General features: G+C 36.9%; 1 protein-coding gene across 4 annotated transcripts in view; it reads left to right on the forward strand.

Annotated features, from left to right (window-relative positions):
* The window catches only part of YES1 (YES proto-oncogene 1, Src family tyrosine kinase), a 77,074-nt gene that overhangs the window by 28,050 nt on the left and 30,193 nt on the right, over positions 1–18,831 (forward strand). The window contains exon 1 of one of the 4 annotated variants that reach the window (XM_077778149.1): positions 11,606–11,626. The exons of 1 other annotated variant lie outside the window; for it this stretch is intronic. Coding sequence is in view for 1 of the 3 variants with exons in the window: in XM_077778146.1 (XP_077634272.1) it covers positions 14,717–14,726 (10 nt within the window). In the remaining 2 variants the exon portion in view is untranslated. Of the gene's footprint in view, positions 1–11,605; positions 11,627–11,678; positions 11,698–14,707; positions 14,727–18,831 lie in introns of those variants that run through there. 2 more of the 4 variants (XM_077778147.1, XM_077778146.1) reach the window with 2 other exon arrangements.

Below are 18,831 nucleotides of genomic sequence, written 5' to 3' on the forward strand. Positions count from 1 at the left end.
CTCTCTCTCTGACCTTCCCCTGCTCACGCTGTCTCTCTCTCTCTCTCTCTCTCTCCTAGAAATAAATAAAACATTTTAAAAAATTAAAAAAAAAAGGGAATGCAATGTGTGTCTCTTCTATTGGGGCCTGTGGTTGAGGACAAGTGGTAGGGCTTGAGGGCTCCTCTTCTGGTTTCCCAACTCCATTTTAAATGAGGTTTCCTGGGATGCCTGGGTGGCTCAGTCGGTTAAGCAGCCAACTTCGGCTCAGGTCATGATCTCGTGATTTGTGAGTTCAAGCCCTGTGTCAGGCTCTGTGCTGACAGCTCGGAGCCTGGAGCCTGCTTCGGATTCTGTGTCTCCCTCTCTCTCTGCCCTACCCTGTTCATGCTCTGTCTCTGTCTCTCAAAAATAAATAAATGTTAAAAAAATTTTTTTTAATTAAAAATAAATGTGGTTTCCTGACTCCATTTTAAATGAGGTTTCCTTTATTCAGTTTCACACTCCTAATCAGATTTTCTTTGTAGAAGACACATCTTCATACTACGGCCAGAAAAGACTGGAGAAATGGTGACACTAGAAGTATGGAGATCAGTTTAGGAAGATTTTGCAATAATACAGGAAGTGATTAGTAGCCAAGGGAAGTAGTAATTGGTTGAGCGAGAAGTGGAAGAATTTTGGAAATTTCAGTGTAGTACGGGCAGGTCCTGGTGACTGATTGATATATGGGGTATGAGTTAAGAATGACTCTTGGGTATCTGACTAAGGCAATAGTACTTACCATTCATTGAAACATGAGTGAAGGAGAAGGAAGAGTAGATTTTGATGGGAAGGATGATAGGTCCCATTTTGGAGATGGTAAATTTGAGATTTTTGGAAGATGTTCCAACGGCTGCCCAGCTGAAACACCCTCCTATAGTGAGTGGGTATTTTGACAAAACTAGACTTAATCTTTCATTCTAGAATGTTTATGTTTCTAGAAGAGAGTGCCTACAGGTATGCGAGTAATCAGTCTTGATCTTCTAGATCTGAGAGACTTTTTCTATTAATTTAAAAAGGTAAAATCATGTTCTCTTCCAGAAAATTGCGAGAAAGTCATTGCTTGCCTTTGACATTCTACTGTATAATTACCATTATTCTGTGGACTTTGGAAGAAGAAAATGGCCTATTTAAAGGCTAAATTGGTTGTTTAACACCTATTTGCCTAGTAGATGTCCAGAGAATTACATTGTCATTGATTTTTGAATGAAACAGGCTAAGAAAATGGAGGAGCAATAAGCATTAAAGTACCTAGTGTATACTAAAACTATACTTTTTTTGTTTATTGATGACACGATAGAATTTTCTTAATGAGAGTTAAAAATAAAACATCTTTTAACATTTGGCAATTAAATTTTGAAGCAGACATTTAATTTGTATCAAGCTCTAACAGTTAAAATAAACTACATGTTGGGCACCTGGGTGCCTCAGTCGGTTAAGTGTCTTACTTTGGCTCAGGTCATGCTCATGGTTCACAAGTTCGAGCCCTACGTGGACTCTGTGCTGACAGCTCAGAGCCTGGAGCCTACTTCAGATTCTGTGTCTCCATGTCTCTATCCCTCCCCTCCCAATAAACATTTTATAAAATTCAAATGTGTTGCATGTAGTAACACATCATCTTGCTTGAGGAAGGATATTAGGTAGCAGAGTAAGCTAAAAAAGGACAGTGCTTTAAACGAATGTGTTTATTGTGCTAGCTTGGGCAGCACATATACTAAAAGAATGTAATTGGAACTTTTGTAACATTTCAAAACAAAGTTTTTTGTAACTGGAAAAAGTGGTTTTAAATATATATAATATGCACAAATTAAAATTAAATTCTTGGGTATCAATTAAAACTTATTTAAAAAAACTTTCTTACTCCTATTACTTAGAAATATTAGCTTGAGTATGAGAGGCAGATAAACAGTTTCTGCTGATTCCTGAGAAAAGGCTAGTGGTTGAATAGAATATGAGACCTACACCAAAAGTTATCAGAGATCAGAAAGGTTTTGAGTTTTTGAGAATTTTAACAGATTAAACTGAATCCTTCTTGCCTTTACTTCCCTAAACTCATCTCCAGCCATGCTCCCCTTCATGACTTATTTTGGTTTTTGAAGCACACCTGAGTGTTCCTTGTTGGTTGCTTATGTTGCTGAAAGCTCCCTCTCCCCAGATCTTCTGTATTAATTTCATGTTTACAGTTATTTATTCAATTTATATACCAATTAAACTTCTAAGTTTTAAGTCTATGGCTAAACCATCCATTGAAACTCCAGGTGTTGTCACAGCAAAGCCTGGTGGGAATAAAGTAAACATCATGGGAATTTGGGGAACATTAAAGACTTTCAGGTCAGTTTTATAAACTTTCTAAAAATGTGTGTGTATCTAATTTCTCCCATTTAGTCCTAAAGAGATAAAAAAACAGTAGGGATATATACATTACTATAGAAATAGTTGCTTTGTATGTTTTTAAGTTTTAAAACTCTAAAGAATCCAAAGAGTGCTTAAGGTGCATTTAATTTAAGGACTTGGGGTAATTTCTAATTATTTACAGTAATTTGCAAGTGTAAAATCTTGATAAAGGACAGTAATAACATAAGGTGTAAAAATCTGAGAGGATAAAAATTCTTAAGATAGGTGTAAAATCAGCTTTTCTTTTTTCAAAAGTTGACTGAATTTGTAAAGGAATGATACTTGATAAATATCAGTGCCTTTCTACCAACAAACTTTTTATTTTTTTATTAAAAAAATTTTTTTAAACATTTATTTATTTTTGAGAGAGGGAAACAGAGCATGAGCAGGGGAGGGGCAAAGAGAATAGTGAGACACAATCCAAAGCAGGCTACAGGCTCTGAGCTGTTAGCACAGCCTGACTTGGGGCTCCAGACCGCAAGATCATGAACTGAGCCGAAGTCAGATGCTTAACTGACTGAACTACCCAGGCGCCCCAGCAGCAAACTGTGTTTAATAATCTCCTAAAGTGGCCAGAGGTAATTAACTTTTACCTGGGATCATCATAAATCAGATTTACTCCATGTTGAATTGAATACTTTTTAAAAAATCTTGGGGCTTTACATTAATTTGCAAGTGATTTTTATTACTAATTTCCTAATGCAATACATTTTAAGTATTCTTTACAATTCTTTTCATGTTTTTTATATTAGGTCCTTTTTATGGCCTATTCTATGCCAGATTTCAGTAAAGAAGCTTCAAGGGGAGAGGGGTGCCTGGGTGGCTCATTCGGTTAAGTGTCCAAGTCTTGATTTTGGCTCAGGTCATGATCTCTCAGTTCATGAGTTCGAGCCTGGCATCTGGCTCTGTGCTGACAGTGTGGAGCCTGCTTGGGATCCCCTCTCTCCCTCTGTCTCTGCCCCTCCCCTGCTTGGTCGCTCACGCTTGCGCTTGCTCTCTCTCTCTCAAAATAAATGAAAATAAAGTTAAAAAAAAAGAAAGAAACAGTAAGGACTCACCAGGAATTTAGAATGAGTAGGTTTACTTTTTCTTTAAGGTCAATTGTTTGTATATCTAAAATTTTTAAAAAAGGGTAGAAAATTGCTATCAGTAGTGAGCACTGCAAGGTCAGTTTTCCATTGCTCATATTTTCTGTTCTCCTTTGACTCTTGGAAAATTAAGTTCTTTGTTTGCTTTTACAAGACAAAGTACACGCCCTTTAGTAGTCTGCTGTTTCCTCCTTCCCATCTATGTTTTCTATTCTTTCCTAGTCCTGCCTGTCTGTGTTTTATGCTAAAGGGAGGAGATTTGAAAATGAAAGTTAAAGGAAAATCATCCCTTATGTTTATGGCATATAGACCACTGTGACCTGTGGAGAACTGATCATTTCATATCTTATGAAATTCTGTAAAATATTTCTTTGGGATGTCTTACAGATTTAAAATGTAGTTGTAAACTGGANTACAGATACAATGTACATTAAAAATTTTTTTAGCCTTCAAAAGTATGTTCAATTATCTGAGAAATAATAATCACTGTTACTAATAATAAGGCAACATGGTCATGGTACAGAGGGGTGGGGTTCTGTTTTCCAGTTAGATTTGTAGGTGGGGCAGTGAAGCTGACTGCCAATAGTGTTATCATGTTTGTAACATTTTCTAAAGGGCTAATATTTAATAATTTATCAAAGAACAAAATGGTATACACAGGCTTCCCTAAAAGTTCTCTGTGAATAGTGGAATGAAGGTAGCATAGAACTCTGAAGACTCAGCCTCCTCTTCTTGAGCAGGTCAACCTCCCTAGGCCTCAGGTTCTTTATATGATGTAGAGATTATCCTTACTCTTTTGCTGGTAACTGTTAGAATTATTATGGGATCAAATTGAAGTAATACAGTACTTTGAAAATAAAGCATTGTAAAACTATAAAGTACTATTAAAACAAAATACCTTCACACAGTGTAAAGTGTTACCTGCTAATGATTGAGCCAGATGTGTTAAAAATGTATCAAATTTGTCCTAACTCCACTAGTCATACTGTTACAAAGCAGGTTCAATATAGGTAACTCTGATATGTGACACCTATATGTGTATAAAGTTGAGAAACATTTTTATCTGACTTATGGAATTGATAAGTTAGGAAATGGTTGGAAAACCTGCAAGTATTTCTAGAATGCTTGTTATGCTTGACCCTTTTGGGGGCCAACCTATTGGGTTGTTGGATAGAATTATTCAGAATCAAGTTACAGTTCAGTAATTTATTTTTTTCAACAAAAATGAAGTGAATGTCCATATATATAAAGCAATTTGCTTTAATTAGAAGGAAATACAGGATCATTGTGATAAAGGCTCTGTTCCTTGTTGCTATGTATTCTGACCTCTTTTCTCCTCTTACTCTTTTATGTGTACTTTAGCACTGAACTACTTATGGTTTCAAAAATCCACTTTGTTCTCTCTGGTCTGTGAGCTTTTGAACACCCTGCTGTCTCTGCCTAAAACACAATCTCTTGATTTGTGTAGTTAACTTCTAATTGGCTTTTTTGTTTTCCCCACTCCTAAGTCTGTGTTTTGGAAGTTTAATAGTGATGAGGAAAGCAGGTTAGGAAAGTAAGTTGGAGAAGTTAACTTGGAATACCAAGTTAAGGAGTTAGGATTTTATCCTGTATGTAGTAGGAAGCCATTGACAGATTTATCTTAGAGAGTGTTATGGACAGAATTCTACCTTGTGAAGATTATGAAGTAGCCAACATGTTAGAACCACTTTTGGTTGAATTAGCCTTTGAAAATGACCATAAATTGCCAGATTATGAAGCAGAGTTGTAGAAATGGAGGTGATCTGAAGACAGACAGTGCAAGCATTCATTCACTGAAGAAATGTTTATTGATGTTTATTATGTTCCTAGCTTTGTTCTGGGGGAATACAGAAGTTAACGGGGATAAAAATTCCACTCCTCTGATATTTAGAAAATACAGAGAATGCCTGTAGATCAATAAGAAAAAGACAGCCCTGCATAAAAGTATACAAGTGTCTTGAACAGACATTTCACAAAGGAGAATGGCCAATAAACATGTAAAGGCATTCACTTTATTAGTAATTATGAATGTAAAATTAAAATCACAATGAGAGACCACTACACGTTTACCAGACAGATTCAAAATGCCAAGCATTAGTGAAGATGTGAAGCAGTGGTAACTTTCACACTCTGTTGATGGGGGAGTATAAACTGGTACAGCCACCCTAGAGAACTGTTCAGCAGTGTATACTCTGTGACCCAGCTATCTACTGCAAGGTATATTTCCAATAGAATGGTTGCTGGCAGTGTGTTTCTTGATCTGGATGATGAGTTACATAGGTATTTGGTTTGTGCTAATTCACTGAGGTGTACATTTGTTTATTACATGTGTTATACTTTCTAAGATTTTTTCCCCCAATTTTCCCATTGTATATTCTGGAGAGGGGAGCCATTATTATCAGAATCGTCACCATGATAGCAAACATTAATGAATACTATATGCCAGGTGCTGTTGTAGGTGCATTACAAGTAACTCTTGTAGCACTCAACAACTCTATGAAGCTTACTATTATTATCCCTATTTTACAGTTGAGGAAACTGAGGCACAGAAAGGTTGAGTAACTTGCCAAAGCTGACACAGCTAAGTGGTGGACTCAGACTTTGAACCCAGTTCTGTCTCTGAAGTCTGTTCTCTTAACCATTCATTATGCTGTATATCCAATAAAAAAAAGAGTCTGTGCACCCAATGCTTATGCTTTATATGGTAATAAAACTGGTATCAAGAAAAATAAAGCAGGTTAAAGGAGAATAGGCAGTGCTCTAGGGAATGTATTGCTGCTTTATATAGGTTGGTCAGAGATAGTGTCATTGAGAAGGTGACAGTAGCACAAAGACTTAAGCTGAGGGATGAGCTGTGCAGGTATTTGGTAGAAGAACTTTCCAGGCAGAGAGAAGAAAGTGCAGTGGCCTGAGATGGAAGTATGCTTGGCCCATCTAAAGGATAGCAAGAAGGCTGTGTGGCAGAACTGGGGCAAGTAAGAGCACAGTAGTAGGAGATGAGGTTAGAGAAGTAATTGGGGCTACATGGTAGGTGGAAGGAATAGGAGTATGTGTCCTAGAAACCAGGTGGAAAAAGCATTTTAAGGAAAGGGGAGTAATCCCTGTGTCCAGTGTGGTTGACAGCTCAAGTAAAATGAGGACTGAAAATGGACTATTGGATCAGCAATGGGAGTTAATTGGAGACCCTTATAGGCAGTTTTAATGTGGAAACAGCAAACACAGTCAGAAATCCAGAAAGTTTAGACTGTATTTTAAGCAAGTGTGAATAACATAGGAAAGTTGGAATAAATTTTGTTAACTTAAGGGGGGATATGTGGAAAGAAAAGAAGTGGGAAAGTTGAAATGAATGGGATTATCAAAGGCCAAAGATTTGAAGAAAGAATACCTGAGTAAATACCTGGTAGCAATTCTTGATGTTGTCATTTCTTTAATCCTGTATTTCCTACAAGAATCTGAACAAAAGACAAATGTAATGGCCCTGGTTTTCAAGTACAATAATTTATATTCTTTTCTGGGATGACAAGACAGCCATATGAGAAATAGTAAAGGGACCATTTTATTTCTCTGCTCCTGAGAACTTGCCTCATCAGCAAGGCTCTGTTGATATTTTTAGTTCCACAGCACCTTTTCTTGCTCATTATTCAGGAAAGATGAGAAGGTAGTTCAGGTGTGATGAGGAATCAAGGTAAAATTTTACATATACATTTTGACCATTGAATAATTTAGGGATTAGGGGAATCAAGCCTCCGCACAGTCAGAAATTCATATATAACTTTTGACTCCCCCAAAACTTGACTACTAATAGCCTGCTGTTAACCAGGAACCTTATTAACAACATAAACAGTCAACACATATTTTGTATGTGGTATGTATCAAATACTGTATTCTTACAATAAAGAGAAAAGAAAATGTTAAAATCATCAAATGCATTTACGGCACTATAAAAAAAAAATCTGTGTATAAGTAGACCTACACAGTCAAACTTGTGTTGTTCAAGAGTCAACTGTATTAACTTGATAGTTGTTAATACAGTTGACTGTATTAACTGTATTAATTTAAAATTTTAATTTAACTGTATTAAATTAAAAATTTGTGTTAACAAATTTTTTCACTTTGAAAGGTTTTCACTTTAAGTACATTTTGCTAAAATGTGTATTTGTACTAGCTAATAAAGCAAGAGCTTATGCTAAACAAAGCAGTCATCATGGTACCTTCTAGACTTAAGGAGAACCATGGAGTGAGCACCTGATGGCCAGACTACAACTGGCCAGCAGGTTAGGGCTTTTGTTTGCACCCCCTTCATATCAGTGCAAACTCAGACACAGGCAAATCAAACAGTGGCTGTGGGAAATTGTGGGAACCTGGAATAGACCACAAATGATTAAAAATTACAAGTAAGTAGAAGTTATGATGTAGGGAACAGCTATCCTAGTAGAGCAAAGTAGTTGGTTAAAGCTCCAGGAATACAGAAATAGAGATGCTGAATCCACATATGGTAGGGAAGCAATAAGCTCCTACCAGTAAAGCAGTGATTACTTGAAAGATATGCATTCAAACTCAGACACCAGCCTTTTGAGATTAAGCTGTATGATCAGATTGTTCTTTAGTTTCTGATTAATTTTTTTTTTGTAATGTTTGTTTATTTTTGAGACAGAGACAGAGTAGGAACAAGGGAGGGGCAGAGAGAGAGAGAAAGAGAGAGAGAGAGACAGAATCTGAAGCAGGCTCCAGGCTCTGAACTGTTAGCACTGGACCTGATTCAGGGCTTGAACCCATGAGCCACGAGATCATGACCTGAGCCAAAGTCGGATGCTTAACCGACTGAGCCACCCAGGTGCCCCTAGTTTCTGATTTTTAAGAGATTTGTACCTCCTTCCTATTACCATTTTTATCTTTAGAATAAAACCCCTTCTTGAGTCCAGAACAACCTGCCAAGCATTAAGCCGAGTAAAATTTTAGACTTACCAGGCAGGCACAAAAGGAAATGATACTATAAAAATCACTTTTCTTTCTTGAAACTAAAAGGAAAAGTCCCACAGAGTACTTTAACTGATTATAGTAAAACACTTAAAATGTCCATTTGTTTGAAAGTGGTCATTATTAAAGAATAAATCTTTTATCATATAAACTGAAGTATAACTTTTTTTTTTTGGAAATTAATACTCCCTGCACTTTAATGACATTAAAACCAGGGAATGAAATAATTTTAAAGAACATTTTTTTTTAAATGTTTTTATTTATTTCTAGGAGAGAGACAGAGAGAGACAGCGTGAGCAGGGGAGGGTCAGAGAGAGAGAGAGTCACAGACTGAAACAGGCTCCAGGCTCTGAGCTGGCAGTCAGCACAGAGCCCGACGCGGGGCTCGAACCCACGAACCGCGAGATCATGACCTAAGCGAAAGTCGGACGCTCAACCGACTAAGCCACCCAGGCGCCCCTAAAGAACATTTAAAAAATTTTTTTTTATTTAAAAAAATTTTTTTTAATGTTTTATTTATTTCTAGGAGAGAGAGAGAGACAGTGTGAGCAGGGGAGGGTCAGAGAGAGAGGGAGTCACAGACTGAAACAGGCTCCAGGCTCTGAGCTGGCAGTCAGCACAGAGCCCGATGCGGGGCTCGAACCCACGAACCGCGAGATCATGACCTAAGCGAAAGTTGGACGCTTAACCAACTAAGCCACCCAGGCGCCCCTTAAAGAACATTTTAAGTGGCCATACCATAATGGATTTACAATCCTCTCCCCTTAAAAATATCCCTAAAAACTGAAGATCTGTTTTCAGATGTTAGACAACAGCAGTGCAAGACTGTGTCACCTGAAATATGAAAAACAGACAAGGTGAGCTGTATGGCCACCTAATCATGCCAACTTCCTGCCTAGAGGCACAATCTGAATTACAGAGCAGGCAGAGGGATCTTGGGTAAAGGGACAGTGGTCTCAATAAATTGAGGAGACAGAGATCAGAATTCATGGAGACTGAGGCAGCTGAAAGTTGCAGGGCAAGATTCCAGTAGAAGGACGCTATGTAGAACAGTAATTCTAAAAGCCTCAATAGGAGTCTTTCTGAATTTCAGAATGTATATGTGTAGAGTGAAACTATAAAGCCAGGCAAACAGTGACCAGGTTGATATGAGCTAATGGCCCTTTGAGGTTATAGAGGAGTGGGAGGCATTTGAGTTTTTACTAGCTAAAGGAAAAAGTCCTTGTTGATCATTCAGCACTTTCAGTAGAAACCCGGAAGGGCTGGTAAACCTGGTAGTACCTCGGTAAAGAAACATTATGAACAACTTAGAGCAGATAGAAATTTAACAACTTGGATAATTAGATCTTGAAAGTTATAAGTTACCAAAATGTAACAAGAAAAATTGAGAATGTGTGTATGTTAAAAGACATTGAATTGGTAATTTAATTACCTCTTTAGCATAATAACTTATAGGTCCATCCATGCTGTTGCAGATGTCAAAATCTCATTCTTTCTTATGGCTGAGTAATATTCCATGTATATATATTACATCTTTATCCATTTATTAATGGACACATTGCTTCCATATCTTGGTTATTGTAAATAATGTTGCAGTAAAATATTTTGGGGTTAGTGTTTTGGTTTTCTTTGGGTAAATACCCAATAGTGGAATAACTGGATCATACAGTACTTCTATTCTTAATTTTTTGAAGAACCTCTATACTGTTTTCCACAGTGGATGCACCAATTTATATTACCACCAACAGTGCTTAAGGGTTCCTTTTCTCTACATCTTCATCAACACTTGTTATCTCTTTTCGATATTAACTGTTCTTACTGATAGGAGGTGATGTCTCCTTGTGGTTTTGATATGCATTTCCCTGATGAGTAGTGATGTCTTTACATGTGTATATTTTCTTTGGAAAAATGTTAAGTTCTTCTGCTCATTTGTCAGATTATTTGTTATTTTGGTGTTGAGTTGTATAAGTTCTGTATATATTTTGGTGGCTAACCCCTTATCAGATATATAACTTGCAGATATTTTCTCCCATTTAGTGAGTTGCCTTTTTGTTTTGCTGATGGTTTCCTTTGCTCTGCAGAAGCTATTCATTTTGGCGTAGTCCCAATAATTTACTTCTGCTTTTGTTTCCCTTGCCTGAAGAGACCTATCCAAAAATATGTTGCTATGGGTGATGTCAAAGAGATTGCTGCCTGTGTTTTTCTTCTGGAGTTTTATGGTTTCAGGTCTCACATTTAGGTTTTTAATCCATTTTTGTGTTTTTATTTGTGTATAGTATAAGAAAGTGGTCCAGTTTCATTCTTTTGCATGTAGCTGTCCAATTTTCCCAACACCATTTATTGAAAAGACTGTTTTTTCTTCCATTGTATACTCTTTCCTCCTTTGTCATAAGTTAATTGACCATATAAGCATGGATTTATTTCTGGGCTGTTTTATTCCATTTACCCATGGGTCTGTTTTTGTGCCAGTACCATATTTGTTCTGATTACTGTAACTCTATAGCATATCTTAAAATCTGTGATACTTCAGCTTTGTTCTTTCTCAAGATTGCTTTGGCTGTCCAGGTTTTCTGTAGCTCCATAAACAAATATTAGGATAATTTGTTCTAATTCTGTGGAAAATGCTGTGGGTATTTTGATAGGGATTGCATTGAATCTGTAGATTTTTTTGAGTAGTGTAGGTGTTTTAACAATATTAATTCTTCCACTCCATGAGCATGGTATACCTTTATATTTGTGTTGTCTTCAGTTTCTTTCATTAATGTCTTATAATTTTCAGTGTACCATTCTTTCACTTGTTTGGTTAAATTTATTCCTAGGTATTTTATTCTTTCTGGTGCAATTATAAATAAGATTGTTGTCTTAATTTCTGTTTTTGCTGCTTTGTTATTAGTGGGTAGAAACTCAAAAGATTTCTGTATATTAATTTTGTATCTTGGAATTTTACCAAAGTCATTTATTAGTTCCAATAGTTTTTGGTGGAGTCCTCGGGTTTTCTATAGATCATACCATGTCGTCTGCAACTAGTGACAATTTTGCTTTTCTCTTACTAATTTGGATGCCTTTTCTTTTTTTCCTTTCCTTGTCTGATTGCTGTGACTAGGAGTTCCAGTACTATGTTGAAAGAGGTGAGAATGGACATCATTGTCTTGTTCCTGATGTAGAGGAAAAGCTATCAGTTTTTTCCACCATGCTAGCTGTGAGTTTTTCATATATGGCCTTTATTACATTGAGGTGTTCCCTCTAAACCCACTTTGCTGAAAGTTTTGTTTTGTTTTGTTTATCAAAAATGAATGTTGTACTTAGATGCCTTTTCTGCATCTGCTGAGGTGATTATATGATATTTATCTTTCAGTTAGTTAATGTGTGTCACATTGATTGATGTGCGAATGTTGAACCATCCATGCATTTCTGGAATAAATCCTACTTCACTATGGTGAAAGATCCTTTCAGTGTGTGGTTGAATGATGTTTGCTACTATTTTGTTGAAGATTTTTACATCTGTGTTCATCAGGGGTGTTGGCCTGTAGTCTTCATTTTTTGTAGTGTCTTTCATTATGGTATCAGGGTAATACTGGCCTTGTGAAATGGGTTTGGAAGCTTTCCTTCCTCTATTTTCTGGAGTAGTTTGAGGATAATAGATTAACTCTTCTTTAAATGTTTGGTAGAATTCACCTGTAAATCCATCTGGTCCTGAACTTTTGTTTGTTGAGAGTTTTTGATTACCACTTCAGTTTCATTGCTAGTCATCATTGTGTTCATATTTTTTATTAATTCCTAATTCACTTTTACAAGATTGAACATACCTAGGAGTTTCTCCATTTCTTCTTGGTTGTTCAATTTATTGTTGGCATGTAATTTTTCATAATAGTGTCTTATAATCCTTTGCATATCTTTGGTGTCAGTGGTTACTTCTCTCATTCAATTTTATTCATTTGGGGTCCCCTCTGTCTCTATTTTTCTCTCTTTGTGTGTGTCTCTCTTTTTTTTAAATTTTTTAAAGATAAGTCTAACTAAATTATCAATTTTATCTTTTCAAAGAACCAACTCTTGGCTTTGATGTTTTCTGTTGTTTCATTAGTCTCTGTTTCACTTATTTCTGCTCTGATCTTTATGATTTTCTTCTACTAACTTTGGGCTTTGTTCTTTTTATAGTTTCTTTAGGTATTAGGTTAGGGTTTTGTTGTTGTTGTTGTTTTAAGATTTTTCTTGTTTCTTGAGGTAGACCAGGATTGCTGTAAATTTCCCTCTTAAAACTGTTTTAACTAGGTCCCAAAGGTTTTAGAGCCTATATGCAGGAATGGGGGAGGGACAGAAAGGGAGAGAGAGAATCCCAAGCAGGCATTGCACAGTGGCGTGGAGCCCAATGCAGGGCTCAGACTTACAGACTGTGAGATTATGACCTAAACTGAAACTAAGAGTCAGATGCTTAACCAACTAGCTATCCAGGTGCCCTACACTGGTTTGTTTTTATTTTCATTTGTCTCTCTGTATATTTTTATTTCCTCTCTTGCTTCTTCATTGACCCATTCATTGTTTAGTAGTGTATTGTTTAGCCTCCACATGTTTGCTTTTTCCCCATTTTTTCTTCATACCATTGTAATCAGAAAAGATACTTGATAGGATTTCACTTTTCTTAAATTTATGGAGTCTTATTCTGTGGCCCTAACGTGCTTTATCTTGGAGAATGTTCCATGTGTACTTGAAAATGTGTATTCTGTTGTTCTTGGTTGGAATGTCTTGTACATATCTATCTAATGTGTCATTCAAACACACTGTCTCTTCACTGATTTTCTGACTGGATGATCCATCCATTGATGTAAATGGGATGTTAAAATTCCCTAATATTATTGTATTAATGTCATTCTCCCTTTATGTCTGTTAAAATTTGCTTTAAAGGATTTAAGTGCTTCGATGTTGGGTTCATAGATATTTACAATTGCTCTATCCACTTGTTGGATTGATCCCTTTAGCATTAGGTAATGCTCCTTTGTCTGTTACAGTCTTTTTAAAAATTTTTTTTTTAATGTTTTTTATTTATTTCTAAGAGAGAGAGAGACAGCGTGAGCAGGGGAGGGTCAGAGAGAGAGGGAGTCACAGACTGAAACAGGCTCCAGGCTCTGAGCTGGCAGTCAGCGCAGAGCCCGACGCGGGGCTCGAACCCATGAACCGCGAGATCATGACCTGAGCGAAAGTCAGACGCTTAACCGACTAAGCCACCCGGGCGCCCCTGTTACAGTCTTTTTTAAGCGTCTGTTTTTGTTAGGGCCGCCTAGGTATCTCAGTCGGTTAAACGTCCGACATCAGCTCTGGTCATGATCTCATGGTTCTTGAGTTCATGTCCCAAGTTAGGCCCTGTGCTCATGGCTCAGAGCCTGGAGGCTACTTCGGATTCTGTCTCCCTCTCTCTCTGACCCTCCCCCACTTGTGCTTTGACTCAAAAATAAAACATTAAATAAATAAGTAAATGTATGTATGTATATTTTGTCTGATATTAAGTATTGCTACCCTGGCCACCTTTTTTTTGCTGTTTTGCCTGGAGTATCTTTTTCCATTCCTTTACTTTTGAGTTTGTGTGTGTGTGTGTGTTTAGGTTTGAAGTATGTGTCTTGTAGGCAGCGTGTAGATGAGTCTTATTTTTTAAATTCATTCTGTTACCTATGTCGTTTGTTTTTTAAAGTTTATTTTTTTTTTATTTTGAGAATGAGAGAGCATGTGTGCATGAGTGGGGGAGGGGCAGAGAGAAAGGGAGAATCACAAGAGAGCTAGAGACTCAGGAATGTCACAAACCTGTGAGATGATAACCTGAGCCAAAAATCAAGAATCAAGCTTAACTGACTGAGCCTCCCAGGTGCCCCACCTTATGTCTTTTGATTGAAGCATTTAGGCCATTTACATTTAAAGTAATTACTAATAGGTATATACTATTGCCATTTTGTTAATTGTTTTCTAATTATTTTTTGTAATGCTCTGTTTCTTGCTCTCTTTCCTTGCAGTTGATGATTTTTAGTGTTATGTTTGGCTTGGCTTTCTGTTTCTCTTTATTTTTTGTTTACCTGTAAGGTTTTTGGTTACCATGAATTTCATACATATGTGGATTTTTGAGAAGGAAAAGAAAGACTTAGGATTGTTGAGAATGTAGAGCAACTGGAATTCATATTCGTTGCTGGTATGGATACCAAATGGTACAGCTACTGTGGAAAACAGTTCAGCTTCTTATGATAAAGGGTATGCTTAACTTTATATGTCCAAGTACTTCTATTTCTAGGTATTTATGGTGGTGGGGTACAACATATGTATCCACACAAGGACTTGTACAAGAATGTTCATAGCTACTTTATTTATAATATCCCCAAATTGGAACAGCCCAGATATTCACTAACAAGTGAGTGGATAAATAATAGTGTATTCATAAAGTATAATTCTACTTACTAATAAAAATTATTTAACTACCTATATATGTAGCACCATAGAAGTATCTGAGATAGACAATGCTTGGGGGGGAAAGCCAGATACAAGAGACTACATATAGTATGAGTCTATATATATGAAACTCTGAACAGGGTAAATCTTTAAAAAGAAAATTTTTTAAAAAGATGTTTTCTAATATTTTATTTATTTCTGAGAAAGAGACAGGCAGCGTGAGCAGGGGAGGGTCAGAGAGAGAGGGAGACACAGAATCGGAAGCAGGCTCCAGGCTCTGAGCTAGCTGTTAGCACAGAGCCTGACGTGGGGCTCGAACCCACGAACTGCGAGATCATGACCTGAGTCGAAGTTGGACACTAAACCGACTGAGCCACCCAGGCGTCCCCTAAAAAGAATTTTTTTTTAATGTTTTATTTCTGACAGAGAGAGACAGCATGAACAGGGGAGGGTCAGAGAGAGAGGGAGATACAGAATCTGAAACAGGCTCCAGGCTCTGAGCTGGCTGTCAGCACAGAGCCCAACACGGGGCTCGAACCCACAAACCATGAGATCATGACCTGAGCGGAAGTCAGTCGCTTAACCGACTGAGCCACCCAGATGCCCCTAAACAGGGTAGATCTTGAGTTAGAGAAATCAGTGGTTGCTTAGGGCTGGGATTGGGACTGATAGGAAAAGGATACAACAGAACCATTTGGAGGTGATTGAAATGTTGTATATTGTGAGTGTAGTATTGGTTGCACAGTTATAGACATTTGCCATAACTCAATTGAAGTGCCCACTTTAAGTGGGTACATTTTATTGTATGTAAATTACGTCAAAGTTAACTTTTTTTTTTAATGTTTATTTTTGACAGGGAGAGAGTATAAGCAGGGGAGGGGCAGAGGGAGAGGGAGACACAGAATCAGAAGCAGGCTCTAGGCTCTGAGCTGTTAGCACAAAGCGAGTCTCAAACTCATGAATTGCAAGATCATGACCTGAGGTCAAGTAGGATGCCTAACTGACTGAGCCAGCCAGGTGCCCCAAAGTTGATTTAAAAAAAATAGTTTAGGAAAAAATTTCTAATGATATCTAAGAAGAAATTTCCATAATTTTAAGTACATATTTGTCAAAAAGTCTTAAAGTAGTAGTAATATTCAAAGTAAGAATTAGTCTTGTGTTTTAGCAAATATTCACACGTATTCTACTCTATCAAATATCAGTGTGAAATAGCTTGCTTGGAATTTTAATTTTACCTTTATAGGCTTTGAGATTTACACTATCTCAGATTTCTCTAAACACTTTAAAGGGAGTTTAGGATCTATTTTTGGTAAGCTATTGAATCCTGACAAATTGAAAGGCATTAATATATTAACTATTGTCGTGTGATTTGAGTAGTTTATTATTTAAGATCCTTCCACCTGCAAGTTAACAAAGAACAAAATGAAAACTAGCTTACACAGTAGATATTATTTCACATAATATGATTTCTGGAACTAAAGTGTGTTCCAGAATTATAGTAGGGTTTACAATTCAATACCTGAGCAGTATCATGAAGGACCCAAGCTCCTTTCATCTTTCTGCCCTACCATTCTTCCTGTGTTGGTGTCCTCCTGTCAAATGAGTGCTTTGCCATCCTGGATGGTTGTTTCAGATTTAGGAATCACAGATAATAACACCTATGAAAGGAAAATGAGATATTCCTATTTTGTATTCCCTTTTACAAGCAAGGAAAATGTCTGAGAAGCCCATGCTCATGGCTTACACAGTTAATTGGGGAAGGGGATAAGACAATGTGAGTGGCTTGAGTCAAACATTATTTACAACCTAGGGCTGGACAAATGATGAAATTGGCAACTAGAAGGAAGGTAAAATCAGCTAATTACTTTTTATCGAAGTAGGGAGGAGAATGGTTTAATAACCCAGGTATATGCTGTATTAGATTGTGCTAAGGCTCTGAAGGACAGGGTCAGTGAACTAGACAAAGAAATAGAAAGCATCTTGATAAAAGTGTATGTTCCCAACTTATGAAGATGTTGCATTCTCCATATTTTCATGGCCTAGTAATTAAATTATTACTCAGCTTACTGCAATCTAGCTTTTATCTTCATGGTGCTACAGCAGAAATACTCTTGCTAAAGTCACCAGTGAGCTCCTAATTACCAGTCAGTGAACCTATTAAAATCAGTTGAAATACTACTTGACTTCATTTTGGTCTGTAGCATTATTAGACATTTTCTTCCTGAAAGTCTGTCTCTTTATTCTTGCTGTACTATTCTGTTTCTTATTAAAAATGTATACATTACTTAAAATGTATTAAAAATACTGTAACAAAAAGAATATGTTCCCAACATTTTATTTTTTTATTTAAAATTTTTTTTTTAATGTTTTATTTATTTTTGAGAGAGAGAAATCGTGAGCAGGGGCGGGTCAGAGAGAGAGGGAGATATGCTCAACCGACTGAGCCACCCAGGCACCCCACCCACATTTTAAATATACTAACATTTCTCTATTTGCTTTGTTTCTTTTAAGAAAGAAAAAAGTGCCACAGATACAATTGAAATCTCCCAATCCATTCTGCTCCTTTGATGTTGGTTATCTTTTCCAACTATGTTTTTATATTTATGGAAGTACTACCAGCTCTAATTGTTGCTTCCTAATTTCTTTGCCTATTTATTCCCTATATGTAGGTATCCTGTACCATTATATTCTTCAAACCTCTCCAAATCTTTACCTTGTAAAAATATTTTTGTTTCCTCTTTCTCTGGTTTCTGCCTTTTTTCTGAGTTTTAGACATATTATCAGTCCTCTACTAGGATTTCAACATGATGCCCCAAAGGTACCTAACACTAACATCTAAATGAATTCATGTGTCCAGAAAAACCTGTTTCTCTTTCCTCTAATTCAATTATGGTATTACTCTGCATCCAGTTCAAGTTGGAAATTTTGAAGTCATTCATTCCATAAAAAACAATCCTAAGTGTTTTAATGGGTTTGGTAAATATTGGGGAGTGAATAAGTAACTCCTTTTTCTTCATATCTCCTCTACCTATATCCAACTGATCATCTCTACTTCGTATTCTACCTAGTATATACTTTCTTAGTGTTTTCCTCTCATCTCCAGCCCCATAGTGTTTCAGCTTCTGTCTCTTATCACATGGGACATTGCAGTAGATTTGTAACTTGACTGTCATCATCTCTTTCTTTTCACTCTATAATTCATACTTCTACCATAGTTATTTTTAAACACATATTGTCTCCTGCTGTTCACCTTTTTAAAAGTCTTGAATAGGGGCACCTGGGTGGCTCAGTTGGTTAAGCATCAAACTTCGGCTCAAGTCATGATCTCATGGTTCATGGGTTCGAGCCCTGTGTCGGGCTCTGTACTGACAGCCAGCTCAGAGCCTGGAGCCTGTTTCAGATTCTGTGTCTCCCTGTCTCTCTGACCCTACCCTGCTCACACTGTCTCTCTCTCTCTGAGAAATAGATAAAAACAATTAAAAATTTTTTGAAAGTCTTCAATAACTTCCCAGTGCTCCCTGGATAAAGTCTGAAATAATTCCCTTCAGGTGTAAATTGTCCTCTACCTTTAGGCTCTGTCCCACCATTTCATAGACACCCCCATACACTCTTGTCACAGAGAAGTTTTCTTCCATAAACACCATGCTTTTCAAGCATCTGAGCCATTCTGCACTTTTCATTATTCCTGGAATATCCTATTTCCTCTCCCCCAAATCTCCAGGTCTTTAAGACCCAGCTCAGATGCCCCTTTTTTAAAATTTTCCTTCCTAAGCACTCTGGACCGAGCTCATAACTTATTTTGTGGTCTCTTGATGTTTTATACATCACCTCTGGCATTTTTCACATTTTACAATACTGCACTTGTTTCATATACTTAATTTTGACCTTTTTTTGGAAAGAAACGGGACCA

This window comes from Crocuta crocuta, unplaced genomic scaffold (genome assembly GCF_008692635.1).
Source record: "Crocuta crocuta isolate KB4526 unplaced genomic scaffold, BGI_CrCroc_1.0 scaffold26, whole genome shotgun sequence".
NCBI classification, from domain to species: domain Eukaryota; kingdom Metazoa; phylum Chordata; class Mammalia; order Carnivora; family Hyaenidae; genus Crocuta; species Crocuta crocuta.